Source organism: Doryrhamphus excisus, chromosome 5 (genome assembly GCF_030265055.1).
Source record: "Doryrhamphus excisus isolate RoL2022-K1 chromosome 5, RoL_Dexc_1.0, whole genome shotgun sequence".
Taxonomy (NCBI): Eukaryota; Metazoa; Chordata; class Actinopteri; order Syngnathiformes; family Syngnathidae; genus Doryrhamphus; species Doryrhamphus excisus.
In genome coordinates this window covers 6,872,167-6,889,605 of record NC_080470.1, presented here as the reverse complement: position 1 = coordinate 6,889,605, position 17,439 = coordinate 6,872,167, and the positions used below count along the sequence as shown (strand labels likewise).

At 41.2% G+C, this 17,439-nt stretch overlaps 1 protein-coding gene and 1 long non-coding RNA gene across 3 annotated transcripts in view; both read left to right on the top strand.

The window, feature by feature from the left end:
- The window catches only part of LOC131129406 (uncharacterized), a 146,238-nt gene that overhangs the window by 95,911 nt on the left and 32,888 nt on the right, over window positions 1–17,439 (top strand). For both annotated transcript variants that reach the window (XR_009129837.1, XR_009129836.1), the window contains 3 exons: window positions 7,690–7,990; window positions 13,222–13,301; window positions 14,732–14,814. This is a non-coding gene — a long non-coding RNA (uncharacterized LOC131129406). The remainder of the gene's footprint in view (window positions 1–7,689; window positions 7,991–13,221; window positions 13,302–14,731; window positions 14,815–17,439) is intronic.
- On the top strand, window positions 9,920–13,213 carry sox2 (SRY-box transcription factor 2). The gene is made up of 2 exons (XM_058072953.1): window positions 9,920–12,092; window positions 12,252–13,213. Exons 1-2 carry the CDS (start codon window positions 11,128–11,130, stop codon window positions 12,259–12,261), a joined length of 975 nt encoding a protein of 324 aa, XP_057928936.1. The 5' UTR covers window positions 9,920–11,127; the 3' UTR covers window positions 12,262–13,213.

Here is a 17,439-nt window from a genome sequence, read left to right as displayed (position 1 = left end):
CCTGTTGCCTCAGTGGCTTCTTTACCCCAGTGACCTTGGCTTATACATTTTACCGCTGGCTTACAAAGCAGTGAAATCATTGAAGTCAACTATACGCTTCATATAAATAAATGGAAATGTGTGTACAATTTAAAAAAATGGGGTTGAAATTGTGAATGGAATTCAAATAAAAAAATAAAAACAAACTGAGTTCAAATGGTTAGAAATAAAAGGTTCAGCACCAATTTTCACATTTGTAGCAATACGTGTGGACGTGTGTGCGCAGACGGGTGTGAAGGTATCACTTCGGCTCGGTAGCAGCCAGCTAGCGGCGATATAACGCTCCACACTTCATTAGCGGCAATGAGGTGAGCTGCTCATCTCCTCATTGTTAGCCTGCGCTAAGCTGCAGTAATCCCAAACAAAGGGCCAGGGCCTCACAGCAGCCTGCATGGATTAGACCGCTTTCTAGAAACATCCGAGAGAGATTCATTCACATTCAAATTGGCCTGTAAACAAAACCAGGAGTGGTCGAGAGAGAGAGAGACGAGTATGTGATGGAGTGAGAAGCATCTGGGATGTATACATGTGTCATAATAGCTGGAATTTGTGTGCTGAGCCATGAGCTTTACTGCTAGTGGGCTCCAGTGCGGGTCGGAAGCTCTGCTGTCAGAAAGCGAACGAGATAAGGTTCTCCTGAATTGCTGATTTTTGTAGTTTTATGTTCTATATCATTGTTAATTACATGTGCAACTGACCTTTCACACTTCTATTTTATTATATGTCCCATTTTTGAACACACAACAGCCTTTTTTATAAGTGAAGTGAAGTTTTAAGGGTTTTGGTGAGAAGTCACCATTGTTGTTTGATTGTAAACACTCAACACAATACAACACACATTGTAAAGTATGTGACACCTTTTTGTGAATGGCAGCGCACAGGACTGTTGCATGTGTCAAGATACACTTGCTCTGATCGACAGAGAAAAATTACTAAAACTAACATAATACTCACATTTTCAACCCAGTTGTATGTACAATATTCAGAATAAAGTTTTGGATAAACTGGAAGGACATGCAATTGATTGCAATTAAAAACATTGTAACGTGCCATGAAATTGTGAGGCACAATTTTTGGGAGATGTCAATAATATTGAAATATTATAACATTTAAAGGAATAGCTTGGATTTTTTTTTTTTACATGAAGTTGTAAATCAGCAGTACAGTGTGCTACAGCAATAGTGACTTACCCCCTGCTAACTGCTTGGACTGAAACCCTGTTTTGTTGGGTTTGTTCAACTGTCAACTAGAAGTGGCTTTAACAAATATAATAACCCCATACTACATAATTAATATGTTCCAAATATAATACCTCATACTACATAATTCATCTGTGCCATGTCCCTCAAGAAAGACAGCAACTGCTGGACTCAGACTGTAGTGTTTAGGTTTGTATGGGAATGTTGACATTCAGTTTGTACAACTACTTTACAAAGTTACTAAGTTTATTCTCTTATCATGACACCCAGATATGCAGCTTCGTATTGTTGTTTTCTTTGCAGTATTGCAGTTTTGACAAAACTTTGACAAATCTTTCTGTTGCATACTTGATGAAGACGATTGAAGTGAATGTATGACATTTAATATGAATACACAAATATTTAGAATTTGACACTACTCTCTACATATATTTTATGTCTCCATGACCTGAGGTTAACCACTGAACACATAATCAACTGTTTTTACAGGCACTATTACATAAGATCCAATACCCATTCATAGGAAGAAAAAAACAAAAGCAAAGGGGATTGTATAATCGATTTGCCCTCTCAAGATAAAAGGGGTCCTTGGTTTACAACAGTCCGAGTTCCAACATCTCGTGGTTACTTGCTCCCATGAATTTATCAAAAACTAGAACTGTTTTTTTCAGCACAGAAGAATTCATGGTTTCATTTATCACAGCTAGTCTTCCAGGTTCCTGGTGGGGCAAACCAGCCCCAGACCATCACACTACAGCCGCCATATTTTACTGTTTTTAGAGGTTCTTTTTCTGAAATGCGATGTTAACTTTAAGCCAGACATATCTGGACACACACCTGCCAAAAAGTCCAACTTTTGTCTTGTATTTTCCCAAAAGTCTTGAGTATCATCAACATAGTGTTTTTTTTATTCAGCAGTGTTTTTTGTCTTGGAACTCTGCCATGCAGTCTTTCTTATGGTGGAATCATAGTTTGGCCTGCAGTTCTTTGGATGTTGATGTGGGGTCTTTTGTGACCTCTTGGATGAATCGTCGCTGCGCTATTGGGCTTGGTTGGTGGCCATTTTGAAGTGTACTCACACGGATCTTTCAAACCTGTGCATTGAATGCAGTAACAAATAACGGTAGCACAGGACATTTGGAAAATTGTTTATCGCTTTACTAATGCTTCACATACATGACCAAGTTCAAGTTGTTGAAAAGCAAATACATTTTTAGCAAAAAAAGGATTTTGCTGAAATGTTTTAATATATGAGTCTCAGCACACAAAACTAAACTGGTGTCTTTAAATAACACTTTCTTTCTGGTAAGCGTGGTTCAGCCCCAGTAACAGGCTGCTCAGAGCAACTGTCAATCAAAGACAGATGTTGTCCGTTGAGCTGGACTGCTAATGGGACTGGATCAAGCAACACTGTCAATCAACTGATGGAAAATTATACTTTAAAGAAGACTGTCACTTCTTCATTTTGCTGATCTGAGATCCTGATGATCTTTTCCCCTTCTACTACTGACCCAATCTGCTATATTAGCCCATTTCTTGATGCCCTTCAATCGACTGGGAATGAATGGTCATTGGCTCTTTTGATTTATTGTAGCTATCATAGTTGTTTTTCTATAGTGTAAAGCATCATGTTAAACTGGTCTAAATTAATCTCATAATGTAGTTAATCTGATCAACGATTCTTTTCATCTGGTTTTACCCCCTAAATATTGATATGGTAGTTATAATCTGTTACTATGCAGTAGTGGTGCCATAAAACAGGAGATTGGGGATTGGAGATTGGGCCCGTTTGGAGGTGAGAGACGAGAAAAACAGACACTCATGTACATGGCAATACATAGAGGCTGGCAAAATTAGCAAATGTGATTAATTAATAATTTTTTATTATTATTATTTTCCCAGGCCTATTTTCTTCTGAATGAGAAATCTTGTCATGTTTAATCTTGTCACACCCCTACTATGTAGTCATATAGGGCAACGTGAGTGGCAGTAGCAATACCGGCAATCCAATGTTGCAGTTTGTTGTCATGAATAATTTAACAAGAGGTCCTTTCTAGTTTGACGTAAATGGCTTCAGCGGTCCTCCCGATCCAGAATTCGGACAGTGTTCTTCTCAAAGGAATGTCCCTTCTTTTTGAGATGCAAATGAACTGCTGACTCTGGGCCTTAAGAAACTGCTCTCCTATGTTGTCTCCTACCCTGTAAATTGTGGAAGGACTCAAACGCGCAGCCTGGCGCCTTCGGGCATCCTGACATACAGCCATGTAAACAGGCTGATGTTACAACCAAATAAAGTTGTACGTATAAAAACACAACCTTTGCATGAACTGAAGGCAAGAATTGTGGTGTTTTGCAAGAGGTCATCAAATATTTGTTTTTGGAGTGTTGTGTTTAATCTGTGTATATGGTATTATTTGTTGAGATTCCAGGTATGTGTACTTTATAAAGATTCAAACAACTGTTGTGTGTGAGGGGATATAGCGAGTGTGTGTCTTCCTGCCTGCGGTTCCTGAACAAACGACAAGAGAACTGCTGACTATCATCCTTTCTCTGACTGAGGTGCAAATTTGAAGCCCATGTTTACCGTGACAGGCCCATTTGAAAATGTTGTCATGTGTGGAATTAATTTCCACTATCAGTATTTTGGTGTTTACAGTGTTGACGTTTTTCATTTTGACATTGGACATTCTTCTGAACACACTGTTTCAATGTTTAACAGGAATATCAACTATATTTGATATAGTTTTTTTTTCTCAAATTCAGTAAATTGTCAAGTTCAATATTGTAAACTATTGGTTAGTGCTTTAATCAGCAAGTGAAAGCCTTTTTGTCTGAATAGAACTCCTGAAATCAAATAACTTTTGTATGATATTTATCGAGAGGCAGCTGTATATTCATGAGCTTATATTCAGTGCATTTGCATAAAGAGAAGCTCGCATTGTGATTGAAATCTGAATCTTTTCATAAATATGCATAACATCTGACTAAAATGCATACTAGCGATTTCTAACTTTCTTGAGAAGTGATAAGGAGATTTGGAGATGGATCGAAGGATAAGCCAGATGACTTCTGTGGGACAAAAGTTTTATTTTCACCCAAGACAATGCTTGAGATCAAGAAGAGTATTTGAAAGAGTGCAAAATGACATTTTCATACCCAAGAATACTACCAATTTTTAAGCATGGCGGAGGTAGCATCATGTACTGGGGCCGTACAGAATGGATGGAATCATGAATTAGGAAAACTACCTCAAAATTCTTCAAATGTTCTTCAGATCAATAGATGGGTGTTCTAACATGAACAGATCCCAAAAACACATCAAAACACGTTCAGGAATAGGTAAAGCTGGATAAAATGTACCTTCTGGAATGGTCCTCCAAGACCCTAACTTCAACCCAACAAAGCAATGGTGGACCATCCTTAAAGTTTAAATGAATTCTGCCAAGAAGAGTGGTCCAATATCCAGAATTATTCCAGAAGCTTGTTGATGACTACAAAAGGGTAGCAGTAGGGGTGTGTACAAAATGTATATACAGTAACAAAGTTGTTTAATTAATTGTGATTGAGAACCACAGTCCCGTGCAGTGAAAATGAGCGTTGTGATCCAAAATAAGACTCTAAATCAGGGTTTCAAATAAATTTACTTGGGGCCGCTAGAGGTTGGGTCTGGGTGAGGTTGGGCTGCATGAAGTATTGAGAGTAGAGCCGGGTATATCAGGGTACCCCACAATACGGTATGCAATGCATGGCTCATGATAATGATAATATTCAGATACAGTGATAGTGTGAAACCCCCTCAGAAATATCATAGTTTGTAATTTTCTGAATGCGGACAAGCAGTATAGAAAATGGGTGGCAGCCTATTTTAACCAGAATATAAGCAGCAAGAGTGCACCATAAGTGTAAACAAGAATTTAGTGTAGGTGTCGGTAATGCTAGTTTAAACTCTTTCAGAAAACACATCTGGTGTATCTCAAGTAGATCCACTCTATAAAGTAGAAGTATAACAAAAATAAATATTTAGTGTAGCATAGTTTGCATGTTCTCCCCGTGCATGCATGCATTTTCTCCGGGTACTCCGGTTTCCTCCCACATTCCAAAAACATGCTAGGTTAATTGGTGACTCCAAATTGTCCATAGGTATGAATGTGAGTGTGAATGGTCGTTTGTCTATATGTGCCCTGTGATTGGCTGGTGACCAGTTCAGGGTGTACCCCGCCTCTTGCAGACAGCTGGGATAGGCTCCAGCATCCCTCAGACTTCATCGGCTGCATCTACTATTCTTCCATCTTGTTGCGGTCTACAAATGGCCTACAGTTGTATTTTGCAAGTTTGACACCCCCACCAAGCATAGTGTTATTTCTCATTTTGTACTGAGTAGCCAGGACAGAGAAGTGTGCACTGCTAAGTTCCATTTGCGTGTCATGTTTGCTCTTTTATTGCTATTACTGAATGAATATAGACGTAGAGCCACAAATGAACTTCTTCCACTGTTCGAAGTGCAATGAAAGAAGAATTGACCTCACGCATTTGACATCGTTGAACTTTTGTTTTGTTTGTGTCTGTTTAAATGTACTTACGCTCAACTTCACTCTAAAGTATTATAACTTTTACCAGTTTTTCAAAGCTCCCATGGTACCACCGGACTCTTTCTGTTGCTCTTCTTGCAGCCCTGGCTATCACATTGCACATCCTCTGCGGATGAGTTTATAATTAAAGTTGCTCTAGTTCTCTAATATGAGTGGCATGTCTGTAATTTAGAGTATATAGCACAGATTGATCAGATACCAAGTCAAAGTCTCATTTCTTCCCCCACTAAGCCTATTCACAGCGAGAGCACTGATCCTCTCGGCCTGTCTCTGTGTCATCCTCTGTGTTTGTCTCTGAGGCTTAAAATCTCCAGCAGCACTTATATCCTGCTGCTTTTCTCTCCTCTTTTTCCAATTTGCCCTTGAGTCTTGTGACCCATCCTGGTCATTGCCATGTTATAGTTTCCGAGAGCTTTGTCACAGATTCAGTTCAGCCAGAGCATTCATCTTTTGAGTAGATTACGTCCTGTTGAGTTTGTTGCAGTTTCTTGCTAATTTCTTCATACCACTTCAGACATTATGCAGTAATAAATACTGAAAAAACCCTCATGAATATACATTTTGTACCAATTGGCCTTGGACTTATTGTGCTATATTTCCATTTGCAAATGTCTCCAATATTAGAAGTTGTGATGAGATTATTAGAAGTCAATCGTTAATGTATTTAAGCAACTTTGATTGTCTTGGACCACAATGGGGTGTCATGGATGCGGATGGTATACTGAGAACCTCACAAGTGAAAGGTTGCACACACACAAACATACACACCTATGGCCCCTTTGATAGACAGGGAGTTCTCACCTTGTGATGATTGTTGACATCCAATATGTTTGGCCTGGGATCATCCCCTGTGTGCCCATTGTGGCTTCTGTTAAACGCTTTATTGATTAGCCATGAGTTAATTACAAATGACATGAACCGTGGACAGATTGAGGTCGCTTGTCCGTGACTGCATACCTGCAGGCTCACATCTCAACCTCAGCAACTTATGTTGGGTTTCATGGTGCCCCCTTCCCATATCCCCACCCTATTAGCATACGAGCATCCATGACATTTCACAGTGCATGTGATATGTGATGAGGGGATTGAAGTTAAATAGGTTGGATTAAAAACCGGAGCTTTCAAGTGTATGCACCCTGACTGTTTAATTCTATCAATTGCAACTTGACTGGAAATTGTATCAAATCCACGGCAGACCTTTGTAGAATAATGTATTCTGGATTTAAGCTCCATTGTAAAATCTATGAGACGCTTCCACGGGATGTGCTTGGCTGCAGCCTGAATGCAACCTCTCACCTTTGACTTTTGCATTCATTAACTATTATTATTGATAATAATAATAATTATTATTATTATAAAACTGAGGCAACCAACACTTTCCAACATGTTTTTTCCTTTTCATGCAGTGTCACTTTCTCTTTGGCATTGCCATGTACTGCAAAAGGAAAAAGGAGTGCAAAGAATCTTTATCAAATCCCCTTTCTGGAGCTTTCAATAAGGCAGGCCATTACCTCACTGCTGCTTTTGTTCGGCCTATACAAGGGAGAACAAAATGGTTATTCAGGAGGACGCTTTAGATTTTTATTGTGGGCTCGCTATTCACAAAGAGCACCGTTATTGTATTAAAAAGAACCATCTGTGGCAGAAACAATGGCTTCAAATTATCTGTGAATACCCAGTGAACAAAATATAAAGCTTTTTCCTGCTCATTATGTGGGCTAAGCTAGGGGGTGGAAGATAGGAGAGGAGAGGCATAGACTTTGCTATAACTGACTTTTGTTGTTCTTGCTTGCATTCTTCTCCTTTTTAAATCGGCCCCTTTTCACATTGTGCGTCGCCATAAACGGCTTTTCTTGTTGCAGGGCGAGCCGAGAGCAGACGTTGAAGCTCCACACTGACGACGGGCTCCACGATGATACAAGCCCGGATTCAGCGCGCCGGTGGTCGGATCGAAACCCTTCGGACTTGTCGGGGTAAAACACGCGGAGGGTGCCGCTCACTTGGACATGTGACGACGGGCGACCGGAGCTCTGCAGCGGACATGTAGAGCCTTCGTGGCCGGTGTACTGCTGGAGAAGGTTTGACGGTGGTTGAAGGAAAAGGCAACTTTTTTTTCCCCTGCCAATCACGACGAGAGGAAGACGCAACACTCCCAAAGTGCCAGTAAGTTGGAGCGAGAAGCCTTTCCGTGGGTTAGTTTGTGTGCGTGCATGTGTGTGCGTGTGAGACAGCGGTGGGTGTGTTGTACTGGAATGACATGGCTTTGGCCGTAAAGCTTGACAGACCGTCTAAAACGTACTAATACTACTGATAATAATAATAATATTCATATTTATTAATAACAGTAATAATAATAGCAACACTTGGTTATATTTTGTATGCTGCCGTATACATTAAATACTGAAATATGTTATTTTCATACGTTTTATCATTCATTTTTTTCTAAATAATATTAGTTATTATCATGTTATTTAAACATTACGTGTTTTTGACTTTTTTCCCATATAAAATTATAATTACTTTTTAATTTACTGTCACTTTTTTACATGCTATTGTGCAATAATGCAATTACGTTACATTAAGAAAACACTTTATTTCATTGAACTAATTCTCAACTAATTAGAGACGCAGTAAAAATTCATCTTGATATAAATGTCAGTGCAATTTAGTGGCTCTTCTTTAAATGGGAATTGATTCTCCAAAATATTGTTGAAGCAGGCGCGGTGATGTTTTGACTGCGTCTCCAGTCCCTGGTACGGCCCCTAGTGGCAAAAACATATCATTTATGATTGCACTTGAACTTAACCTAGTCATTTAAACATATTAATACACTTGTGATATCATAATAAAATACATTTCTTAATTGTGAAAAAATGATTTTTATGCAAAAAGTGTGCATGTCTTATGAGTAGTGTGTGCAACCACAAACTAACATTTTACATGTCACGGCGTGCTGCATTATTGCACCCATTCCAACATAGGGGCTTTTACAAATACTCCAAGGGAGCCGCAGTGCTTGCTTTTTCTTTCTTTTCTTTTTTTTTTTTTTTGTCAAACAACTGCTTTAATTCACGATGATTGTGGATGCAGGGCCATTCCCGGCCTGGCTGGGGCCCGCTTTCAGGGAGCCGCAGGTCCCCGCTGTTCCTTTATTATCATAAGCAGATTAGAGGTAGCGGGGAACACACTCAGACAGCATGCAGATATGCAGATAGCAGCCGAGCGGCCCATTTCAACCTTGCATTATAATACTGCGAGCTGCATGTGTCGCCTCTCGCAGCCCATTAAGAGCAAGAAGCGTCTTATGTAAGGTTGCCATAATGAGCACACTGGGGCCTTGCTCTTCCGTTTAATATCAAATGGCTAAAACAAAATAACGAGGCTTGATCTATTCACGCCCAATTACGATTTGATCTACAGGCACTCCTTTTAATTTAATTAATCCAGGTGTATGTATTAGCTATGGAGTCTTGTTTGTTGGACCTCAACTCCCAATTAAAGCAAAATTCATTTCATATCATCTCTTCTTCGTGTCTATGACTGATACAATAATTCATGTACATTTTTGTTATTTCATTTTGTTTCACTTAACGTGTTCCATTCATTAATTAACCCCCGTGGACACAAACTGAACACTTTTTGTAGCTAAACGCAATACAACTTTGTTTGTAGTTCTTCCTGTGGCCAGTAGACGGCATTGTTGCCACGCAGCAAGACGCCATATGCACTCAGACTGGAGATTCAAAAGTGTCACCAGCTGAGGCTGTACAGAAAGTTTGTACAAAAAATAAAGCAATATGCTTGAATTATTTAAATTAAAGTGTGTGTGAGGCTGGCCTCGTGTCTTGATATCTGGTTTTCGGTTTCGTTTTATTGAAAACATGAAGAGAAGTTGCTTTTCATCGTTAATTGGCTGATTGGCTGAGCTTTGCCTTTAACTCCAAACACTCTTTACCTTAAAATATTCCTCACTTTTATTCCTCGTCCACTTGTAAATCGTCTGCATGCAGTGTGCAGCAGCACCCCAGCAAAGCACCCCCCCCCCCCCCCCCCCCCCCAACAACAGCAGCACTGTGGCAGTGGAAGTGGAGTGGAGTTGTGTCTTTGTTCGGACAGATGTAGCGACAACATCCCACACAAAACGCGCTTATTTGTGCTGAGATGAGCCCGTCTGCCTTCTGTGTGTCGGCATTCAACTTCACTAAACAAAAGGGGCTGCATGGGAAAACATCTTGGATTACCTTTTACTCTTTTCAACGCTAAAAAGCAACAAGCAACCCCCCCCCTACCCCCACCCCGCACACATTCACACAGCAATTCAATGCTTTGAGTTAACTAACAAAGTTTACTTAAGTGTTGTTATGTTATTGGGGTCGTAAGTGGGGGCATTAGTGACGTTTTGATATTGAACTACTGGTACTTGGAATAACAATTATACCTTTACATTCAGGGCCTAGTGACACTATTCATTTCTCATGTGACTCACAGGGTAGTTTGATTTATTGAAAGAAGTATGTGTGTTAAAATATATATTTAAGTTGTATTCGTTTGCCAATTTCATATTTTTAATTAATCGCTAACTTTTTTACATTTCTTTTTAAATTATAAAACGAAAATATCGTTATAGTCAAGCAAACGCAACGCTTCACAGCATTACCTGCATGATGCTAGGAAAGTATTGACATGTATGTGTTATTATTGCATATGAAATACTAAATATGTACTTTGCATTGACTCATCCAGGCAGATTCAGGGTGAGTGCGTTTCTCAGGGCACAACAAACCACGCCCCTTTATGCTAATTAGAGCCTCCCATTGGTGTGTCAGGGGAGCCAGCCGGCTGTGATTGGCCAGGTCGAGGCCATTTATTTGCTGACAGCCGCGTCACTTGAATGGTTGTCTATTAACTTGTTCCAAAACTATCTGGACTTGTCAGGGCTCGGGCGTACAGGGAAGAAAAAGTCGAGTTTGTTGATGCTTTTTTGCGTCGAGAGAAGAAGTTTTGTGGACACAGCTTAGCGGGGACCTTTTTTGGGAGAAGGCGCTCCGTGTGTGGCTGTCGAACACACACTCACCGAGCGGGAGAGAGAGAGAGAGGGGACGAGTGTGTGTTTGTGTGTGCGTGTGTGTGTGGAGGCTCGGCTTGTTGTTTTTTTTGAGGGGGGGCCAGAGAAAAAGTTACAGAGAGAATCGACAGGTAACTTTTTTTGGCAGATCTTCACCTAGCCTTGTCCTGTTGGACTTTGTGTGTGTGTTCGATTTCACCTGCTTTGGGAGCGCGCACCGACAAAGCTGTTCCTGATGTATAACATGATGGAGACAGAACTGAAGCCCCCAGCCCCCCAAACCAACACGGGGGGCACGGGCAACACCAACACGTCCGGAACCGGCGCCAACCAGAAAAACAGTCCGGAGCGGGTCAAGAGACCCATGAACGCCTTCATGGTGTGGTCCCGGGGGCAGAGGAGGAAGATGGCGCAGGAGAACCCCAAAATGCACAACTCGGAGATAAGCAAGAGACTCGGCGCCGAGTGGAAACTTCTGTCGGAGAGCGAGAAGAGACCTTTCATCGATGAGGCGAAGAGGCTGCGGGCCCTGCACATGAAGGAGCATCCTGACTACAAGTACCGGCCCCGGCGGAAGACCAAGACCCTCATGAAAAAGGACAAGTACACCTTGCCGGGTGGGCTGCTGGCCCCTGGTGGGAACGGGATGGGCACCGGGGTCGGTGTTGGTGTCGGGGCCGGGCTGGGCGGCGGGGTGAACCAGCGCATGGACAGTTACGCCGCTCACATGAACGGCTGGACCAACGGGGGGTACGGCATGATGCAGGACCAGCTGAGCTACCAGCACCCCGGACTGAATGCGCACAACCCCAGCCAGATGCAGTCCATGCACCGCTACGACATGAGCGCCCTGCAGTACAACACCATGACCAGCTCCCAGAGCTACATGAACGGCTCTCCGACCTACTCCATGTCCTATTCCCAGCAGACCACACCGGGCATGACCGCCCTGGGCTCCATGGGGCCCTCATCGGTGGTCAAATCCGAGTCCAGCAGCTCCAGTCCGCCTATCGTCACCTCGTCCTCCCACCGGGCCGCCCCCGGGTGCCAAAGCGGGGATCTGAGGGACATGATCAGCATGTACCTGCCAGGGGCGGAGGTCAGCGAGCAGACGGCCCAGACCAGACTACACATGTCCGGCCACTACCAGAGCACCGTGCCCGGGACGACGATCAACGGCACGCTGCCATTAACACACATGTAAGACATATGACAAAGAAAAGGAAATGAACTTTTATATAAAAACAAACTGTGGACTACTTAACGTTGGACTATTTTTGTACAGAAAAAAATGGGGTGGGAAAAGTTGTATAAAAGTCACCAGGAAAAGGACAAATTTTTCCCTTTCATTTCTTTAAGGAAGCTGTAGAGGAACGGTGTGGGAGATGCCCTCTTCACTGCTGGATGAAGTTTGGAAGACGAGAAACTGGGAGTCGCAATCAAATGTTTTATTATTGCAATCACATTTTGTACAGTATTTATCAAAGAAACATTACAATCAGATGAAATTGTTAAACGGCAAGAGGTTGCATCGTTTTTTTCTCCTTCTTTTATATATATAAATATATATAAATAACTAAGCCAGCTTTGCAGAAAATATAAGAATGATGCAGAACTATTGGAGCGATCAGTTATGCTCGTTTTTACTGCATACTTTGGAAAGAAAAGGGACATGAAACGAAACAGGTAATACTGTTTTTTTTTCTTTTAAATTAAGGTCAATATTACTAAAAGGTTTTAATTTCCCCCCTGCTCATACATCTTCAAGGTTAATTTATATTCCCGTCTCCCACTTCTCATCTGTTTGAGGTATGACGCTTGTGCTCTTTATTTTCTATTTGATTTGTACAATTTCTGTATATTTACTGTGATATTTTATGTTTTTATCTCAGAATTCATTCCTGTAGTTGTATTTAAAAAAAAACACAAAAAACACAGTGGCCTGTACGCAGAAGCCAACCACTATGTATATACTGAAACTAATACCATCCTTATAACAGCTACAATTTCAACTGAGTATATTTTTTTTCCAATATGCAGTTTGAAAAGAATAAATTTTGGAAATTTGGATACTTGAAATGTTTTGAGTTTTGATTTTATTTATGTGTTTCCATTGTGTGTGTGTATGTGTGTGTGATCACATGTTGAGTTGTCACCTTTATTTAAGGGCTGAATGTTAATGTTTTATTCTATACAAGACCCATTCTCTGCATTTTGAATGGATTTGGAGCGTTTACAACCACTCCTGGTGGGGCTCAGTGTCCATTTAAAATTCAAAATAGTTGCTTGCTTTTGTGCTTCGTGGGTTAACCACGTTTTTATTTTCTAGTGACTGTGGATGCTCGCCCCTTCACAACCCCATCAAGTTTGTTGGGAAGATAAATCCACCAAAATACCCAAGACCTGCAGGTACATATGGCTCCTTTTGTAAAAAAAAAAAAAAAGAAAGAAAAAGAAAAAAAAGAAAATCACTGGAATGACACCTGGAAACAAGTTATGTCATGACACATACAATTAACAACAAAATAATTCACATTTATTGACTTACTATTTACATTTTATTTTCATTTCAGTGCTTTAAAACAATGCAAGTCATTATCAAATTGGAATATCAGGCAAAAGTTTGTTTGTTTTAAATTTCAGGAGTTCAATTCAAGCTGAGGACCGGTTAAAAAGCTTGGGAAGGGTTTTTTTTTTAGCTCATTTGCACAATTCGAATTTGCATTGCACAATTAGTTTGTAAGGGATAACGCTCAAAATTGTAACGAAATGAAACAATACTTTCTTGGTGAATATACTGTCACGTTTTCTATCCTCTTTCTAAAATAATTATATATATTTATATATAGAATAATATCATCCAGCCTGTGTATTTTTAATACAATGTTCAATCAAACCTCTTCCATAAAACCTTCCCAAACGCGTCTTTGAGCCAGCCAGCCAGCGCTCTCATCTCGGGGAAAAAAAATAATCCCTAAAATGAGCTAACAGCTCGCTTTGAATTACTAACGGTTTTAAATCTGGTCTGGTGCCTTCGTGCGTGTGTGCGTGTGTGCGTGCGTGTGTGTGTGTATGCGAGCGCGGGCACAGCGAGGTAGATTAAGATTAGGGGCCGTTGTGTTTTGTAGGCTGTGTCCCGGGGGAGCGCAGCTCACATTAACCGGCAGATGAATATTTGAAGAGGCCCCCTATGTGTGTCTGTCTCCCAGCCGGGCCTACAAGAGGTCAAGGGATCGTTGGTCCCTTCATTATTTATTGATCCAAGACGATCAATTATTTCTAATAACCGAGAACACCGAGGATAAAGAATTTGTGTCATAAAGAATGTACGAGAAAGTCTCTGGTTGTCGCCTTTTTTCTCTCTCTTTGTACGAACACCCCTGCCTATCCTGCCTTTTGAGGCCCCGAGGACAGAATATATTATTTTTTATTCTTTGATGCGGTGAAAAAAATGGTGAAGTGTTACAAAGCAAGAATACGATTTTTAAAAATGTTGCTTAATTTGTGTCATTCCAACAGACTCTCACGTTTATCTCAATTTTGAGATTATAAGGTCCAATAATGAAGAGGTTTCTCTAAGTACATATACGGTATACATACATACAAATCGCTTTCGTTTCACAAACCATGTTTTTGAGTAAAATATGTAAAACGCTTTAAAATTAGCCAGCAATTAGTCGTGCTCTCCAAATGTAAAATATCGCCCTTTGCTCTAAATCCAAACAATGAAAGCACCATGATTAAAAAATATATTTTTTAAAATTGTTTATAAAATTGCTAACATTATTTGTCTTCTTGAATGCGCATATTGGTGTGTATTGGTCTTCTTCTGTTTCCAGCACCCGACCAGGTCTGACCACTTCCGGGGCTCGCGTGCAGCGTGTGGCGGTGACGCTGGAGGATATTTGGACTGCAACAGGTGGTAAGCGCGCGCCTCTGCCTTTTTTGCCTCGGGATGGAAAAAAAACCCAGATGTTACAAATGATAACCCGCCATGGTGTGTGGTTATCCAATGTTTCTCCTGGCTAGCTTTCAAAGGGGCTTTTATCAATACCACCTCCATGAAACCTGGTTAAAACCTCAGGTTATTGTAGGTTCATGTTGTCATGTGTCCTAAAACAATTTGGTGAAATTGTGACACCCCTCTGTCACCCCACCCTAAAGTCCAAATAAAAAGTACCTTACTAAATCAAACATAAAAATATAACTTAAAACATACAGTTTTAATTCTCCACATTCTCTCCCCAGTCATTATTCATAGAGGGCTGATGTTATTCCTACTTTGTGTCATGTTGTGCAACCCACAACCTTGCAGGATATCAGCCATCTTTACTTCTGCAAGAGGGCTTGAATAGCTAAAGTGTCAGACCAGAGAGCTGTCGTGTGGGTGTCTGTGTGTATGTGTAAGAGAAAGGGAGAGAGAGCACCGCCTGCTTCTTTTCCCTGCACCTGCACTTGCATTGGCGAACACACACACTCACGCACACTCACACACGCACACACACACAGGCACAGTCCCAGTGAATAGGACCACACACTAACACACCAGCATGCCATCAGGCCTGTGTTCTAGGTGGCTCGAGGCCTCTGTGCGCCCCACACACCCCCACCATCACGTCACCAGCAAGTTCCGTTTATCATCCCTGCTCATTGATGCTGACAGCTTCATAAAGCTCCATCATTAATGGCATGCACGGTTCATAGCGAATCGCCGCTCCAGACTACAGCCACAACAAACCGCTACATTTTTGTCATACTACTCTTTAAAGGACAGCATGGGGGTGGGATAGGGGGGTGTTTGACAAATTCACTTAGGTTGCACTTCTTTGGCAGATCTATGCATTACAGTCATTATGAGTGAAGTTATAACTTTTAATGGATTTTATGTTGGAATATGCCATTCAAGTTGTAGTCATAAGAGTGTAGAAAACACAGAACCTTGGTTTTCACGCCTCTGATAACATATTCCTATTTTGCTTCTTCATGAGATTAGCATATAGGCTAGGAGAAAGTGCAGGAAGGGGGTGGGGGGCAGGCCCCTGAGGGTGTTGTGGGGAGGAGGATTTGTGAGAAGAGCCCACCAACAACAATATAAGGCCTGTTGTCTAGGGCAATCCTGCTCTGCGGTTACTCTGTTCTGAAACCAGCACTAAAAATAACTTTGGCACTAATAAATCAGATGAGATCATTATTTAAATGCTACATTACCGTGGCAACTCCATCTCATTTGATGCATTTTCAAAGATCACCGTTTAATTATGAACAATAATTGTCAACATGCGGAAAAAAAGCTGACAAATCATTAAAAAAAATTATCACTTTATCACATTTGTTTAAAAAATGTGAAACTGTAAAACAAATGTGACCTAATACATCCATAATAACACTATAAAAAGCCCTCTAATTGGTCTCTTCTCCCAACATTGATCAGCATCTCTTTATTATTTGAATAAGGTCAAACGCTTGGCTGGCTGTGCTGACTGCTGATGCAAACAGCACAATGCAGCTCAAATTAAGAAGCTTTACGCCCTGCTATATACAGTCAGCGGAGAAAGATACAGGGAACAGCCTTTGGCGCAACTGCTTCTCACCACAGTTACGGCAGAAATCACATCATATATCCAAATGAATCATTTCTGAATGAAACCAAAATGCTCGTAGGCAACAGACATGATCATCTCAGTGTGAGGAAACTGTTGAGCAGCTGCAAGCAGCATGAGGCAACAGGTGACTGCACGGGAGCAGCTACAAGTGAAAGTGCTGCATGGTCTGCTGCTCTTTTGTTGTCCGGAAATTTGGTAGCTGTGGTGGTGATTGCCCCTCCTCATCAGGCCTGGGGAGGTTTTGGGAGAGGAGGAGGGGGGGCAGAGGAGTTGCTAGGCTGCAAGGAAAATAAAGCACTCATGGTCTAATTTTGTTGGGTAAAAAAATAAGACCATTTCCATGTTGTTTTTTTAAACAAAGAACGATTTTATAGCATAACATGAATCTGATGAGCGGCTTAAGGAGTTTCTACCAGGATGGGGAGCTACAGAGACAGAAAGAGGTGATTATTTATACCATATCAGTGTGTAAAACTGTATACAACTTTCTGAAACATTTTGTTGATATTGCGGTGATTTTAATCACGTTTAACAGCTGCTATTTTAAAGTTTTTTTTTGAAGGCCCCGGCCATGCTGGACGTTGTTTGTAGGCATTCATAGATTCTTTGATAGAAGGCTGTTGAGCTGATGGAACTGAATCATCATTAACAAGCCAACAGACACAGGAACACCCCATCCTCCTCCCCCCTTCTCTGGTCTCAATTCCCAGCATAGACACTAACCTCTTTCACTCTGTCATCAGCCTGACTCTGTCTCTCTCTCTCTCTATCTTACTCTCTCGCTCTCTCTCCACCGACTCCAGCTTACAACAGCACCGTCCATTGTTCCAAGTCCTCCTCCCTCTCCTAAGTCCCCCAACCCAACTGTTGACCAACAACTCCACTCGCACATTAAACGAAGAGCAGGGCAACAAGGGTTGTCCTAATTTCTAATATGACACATC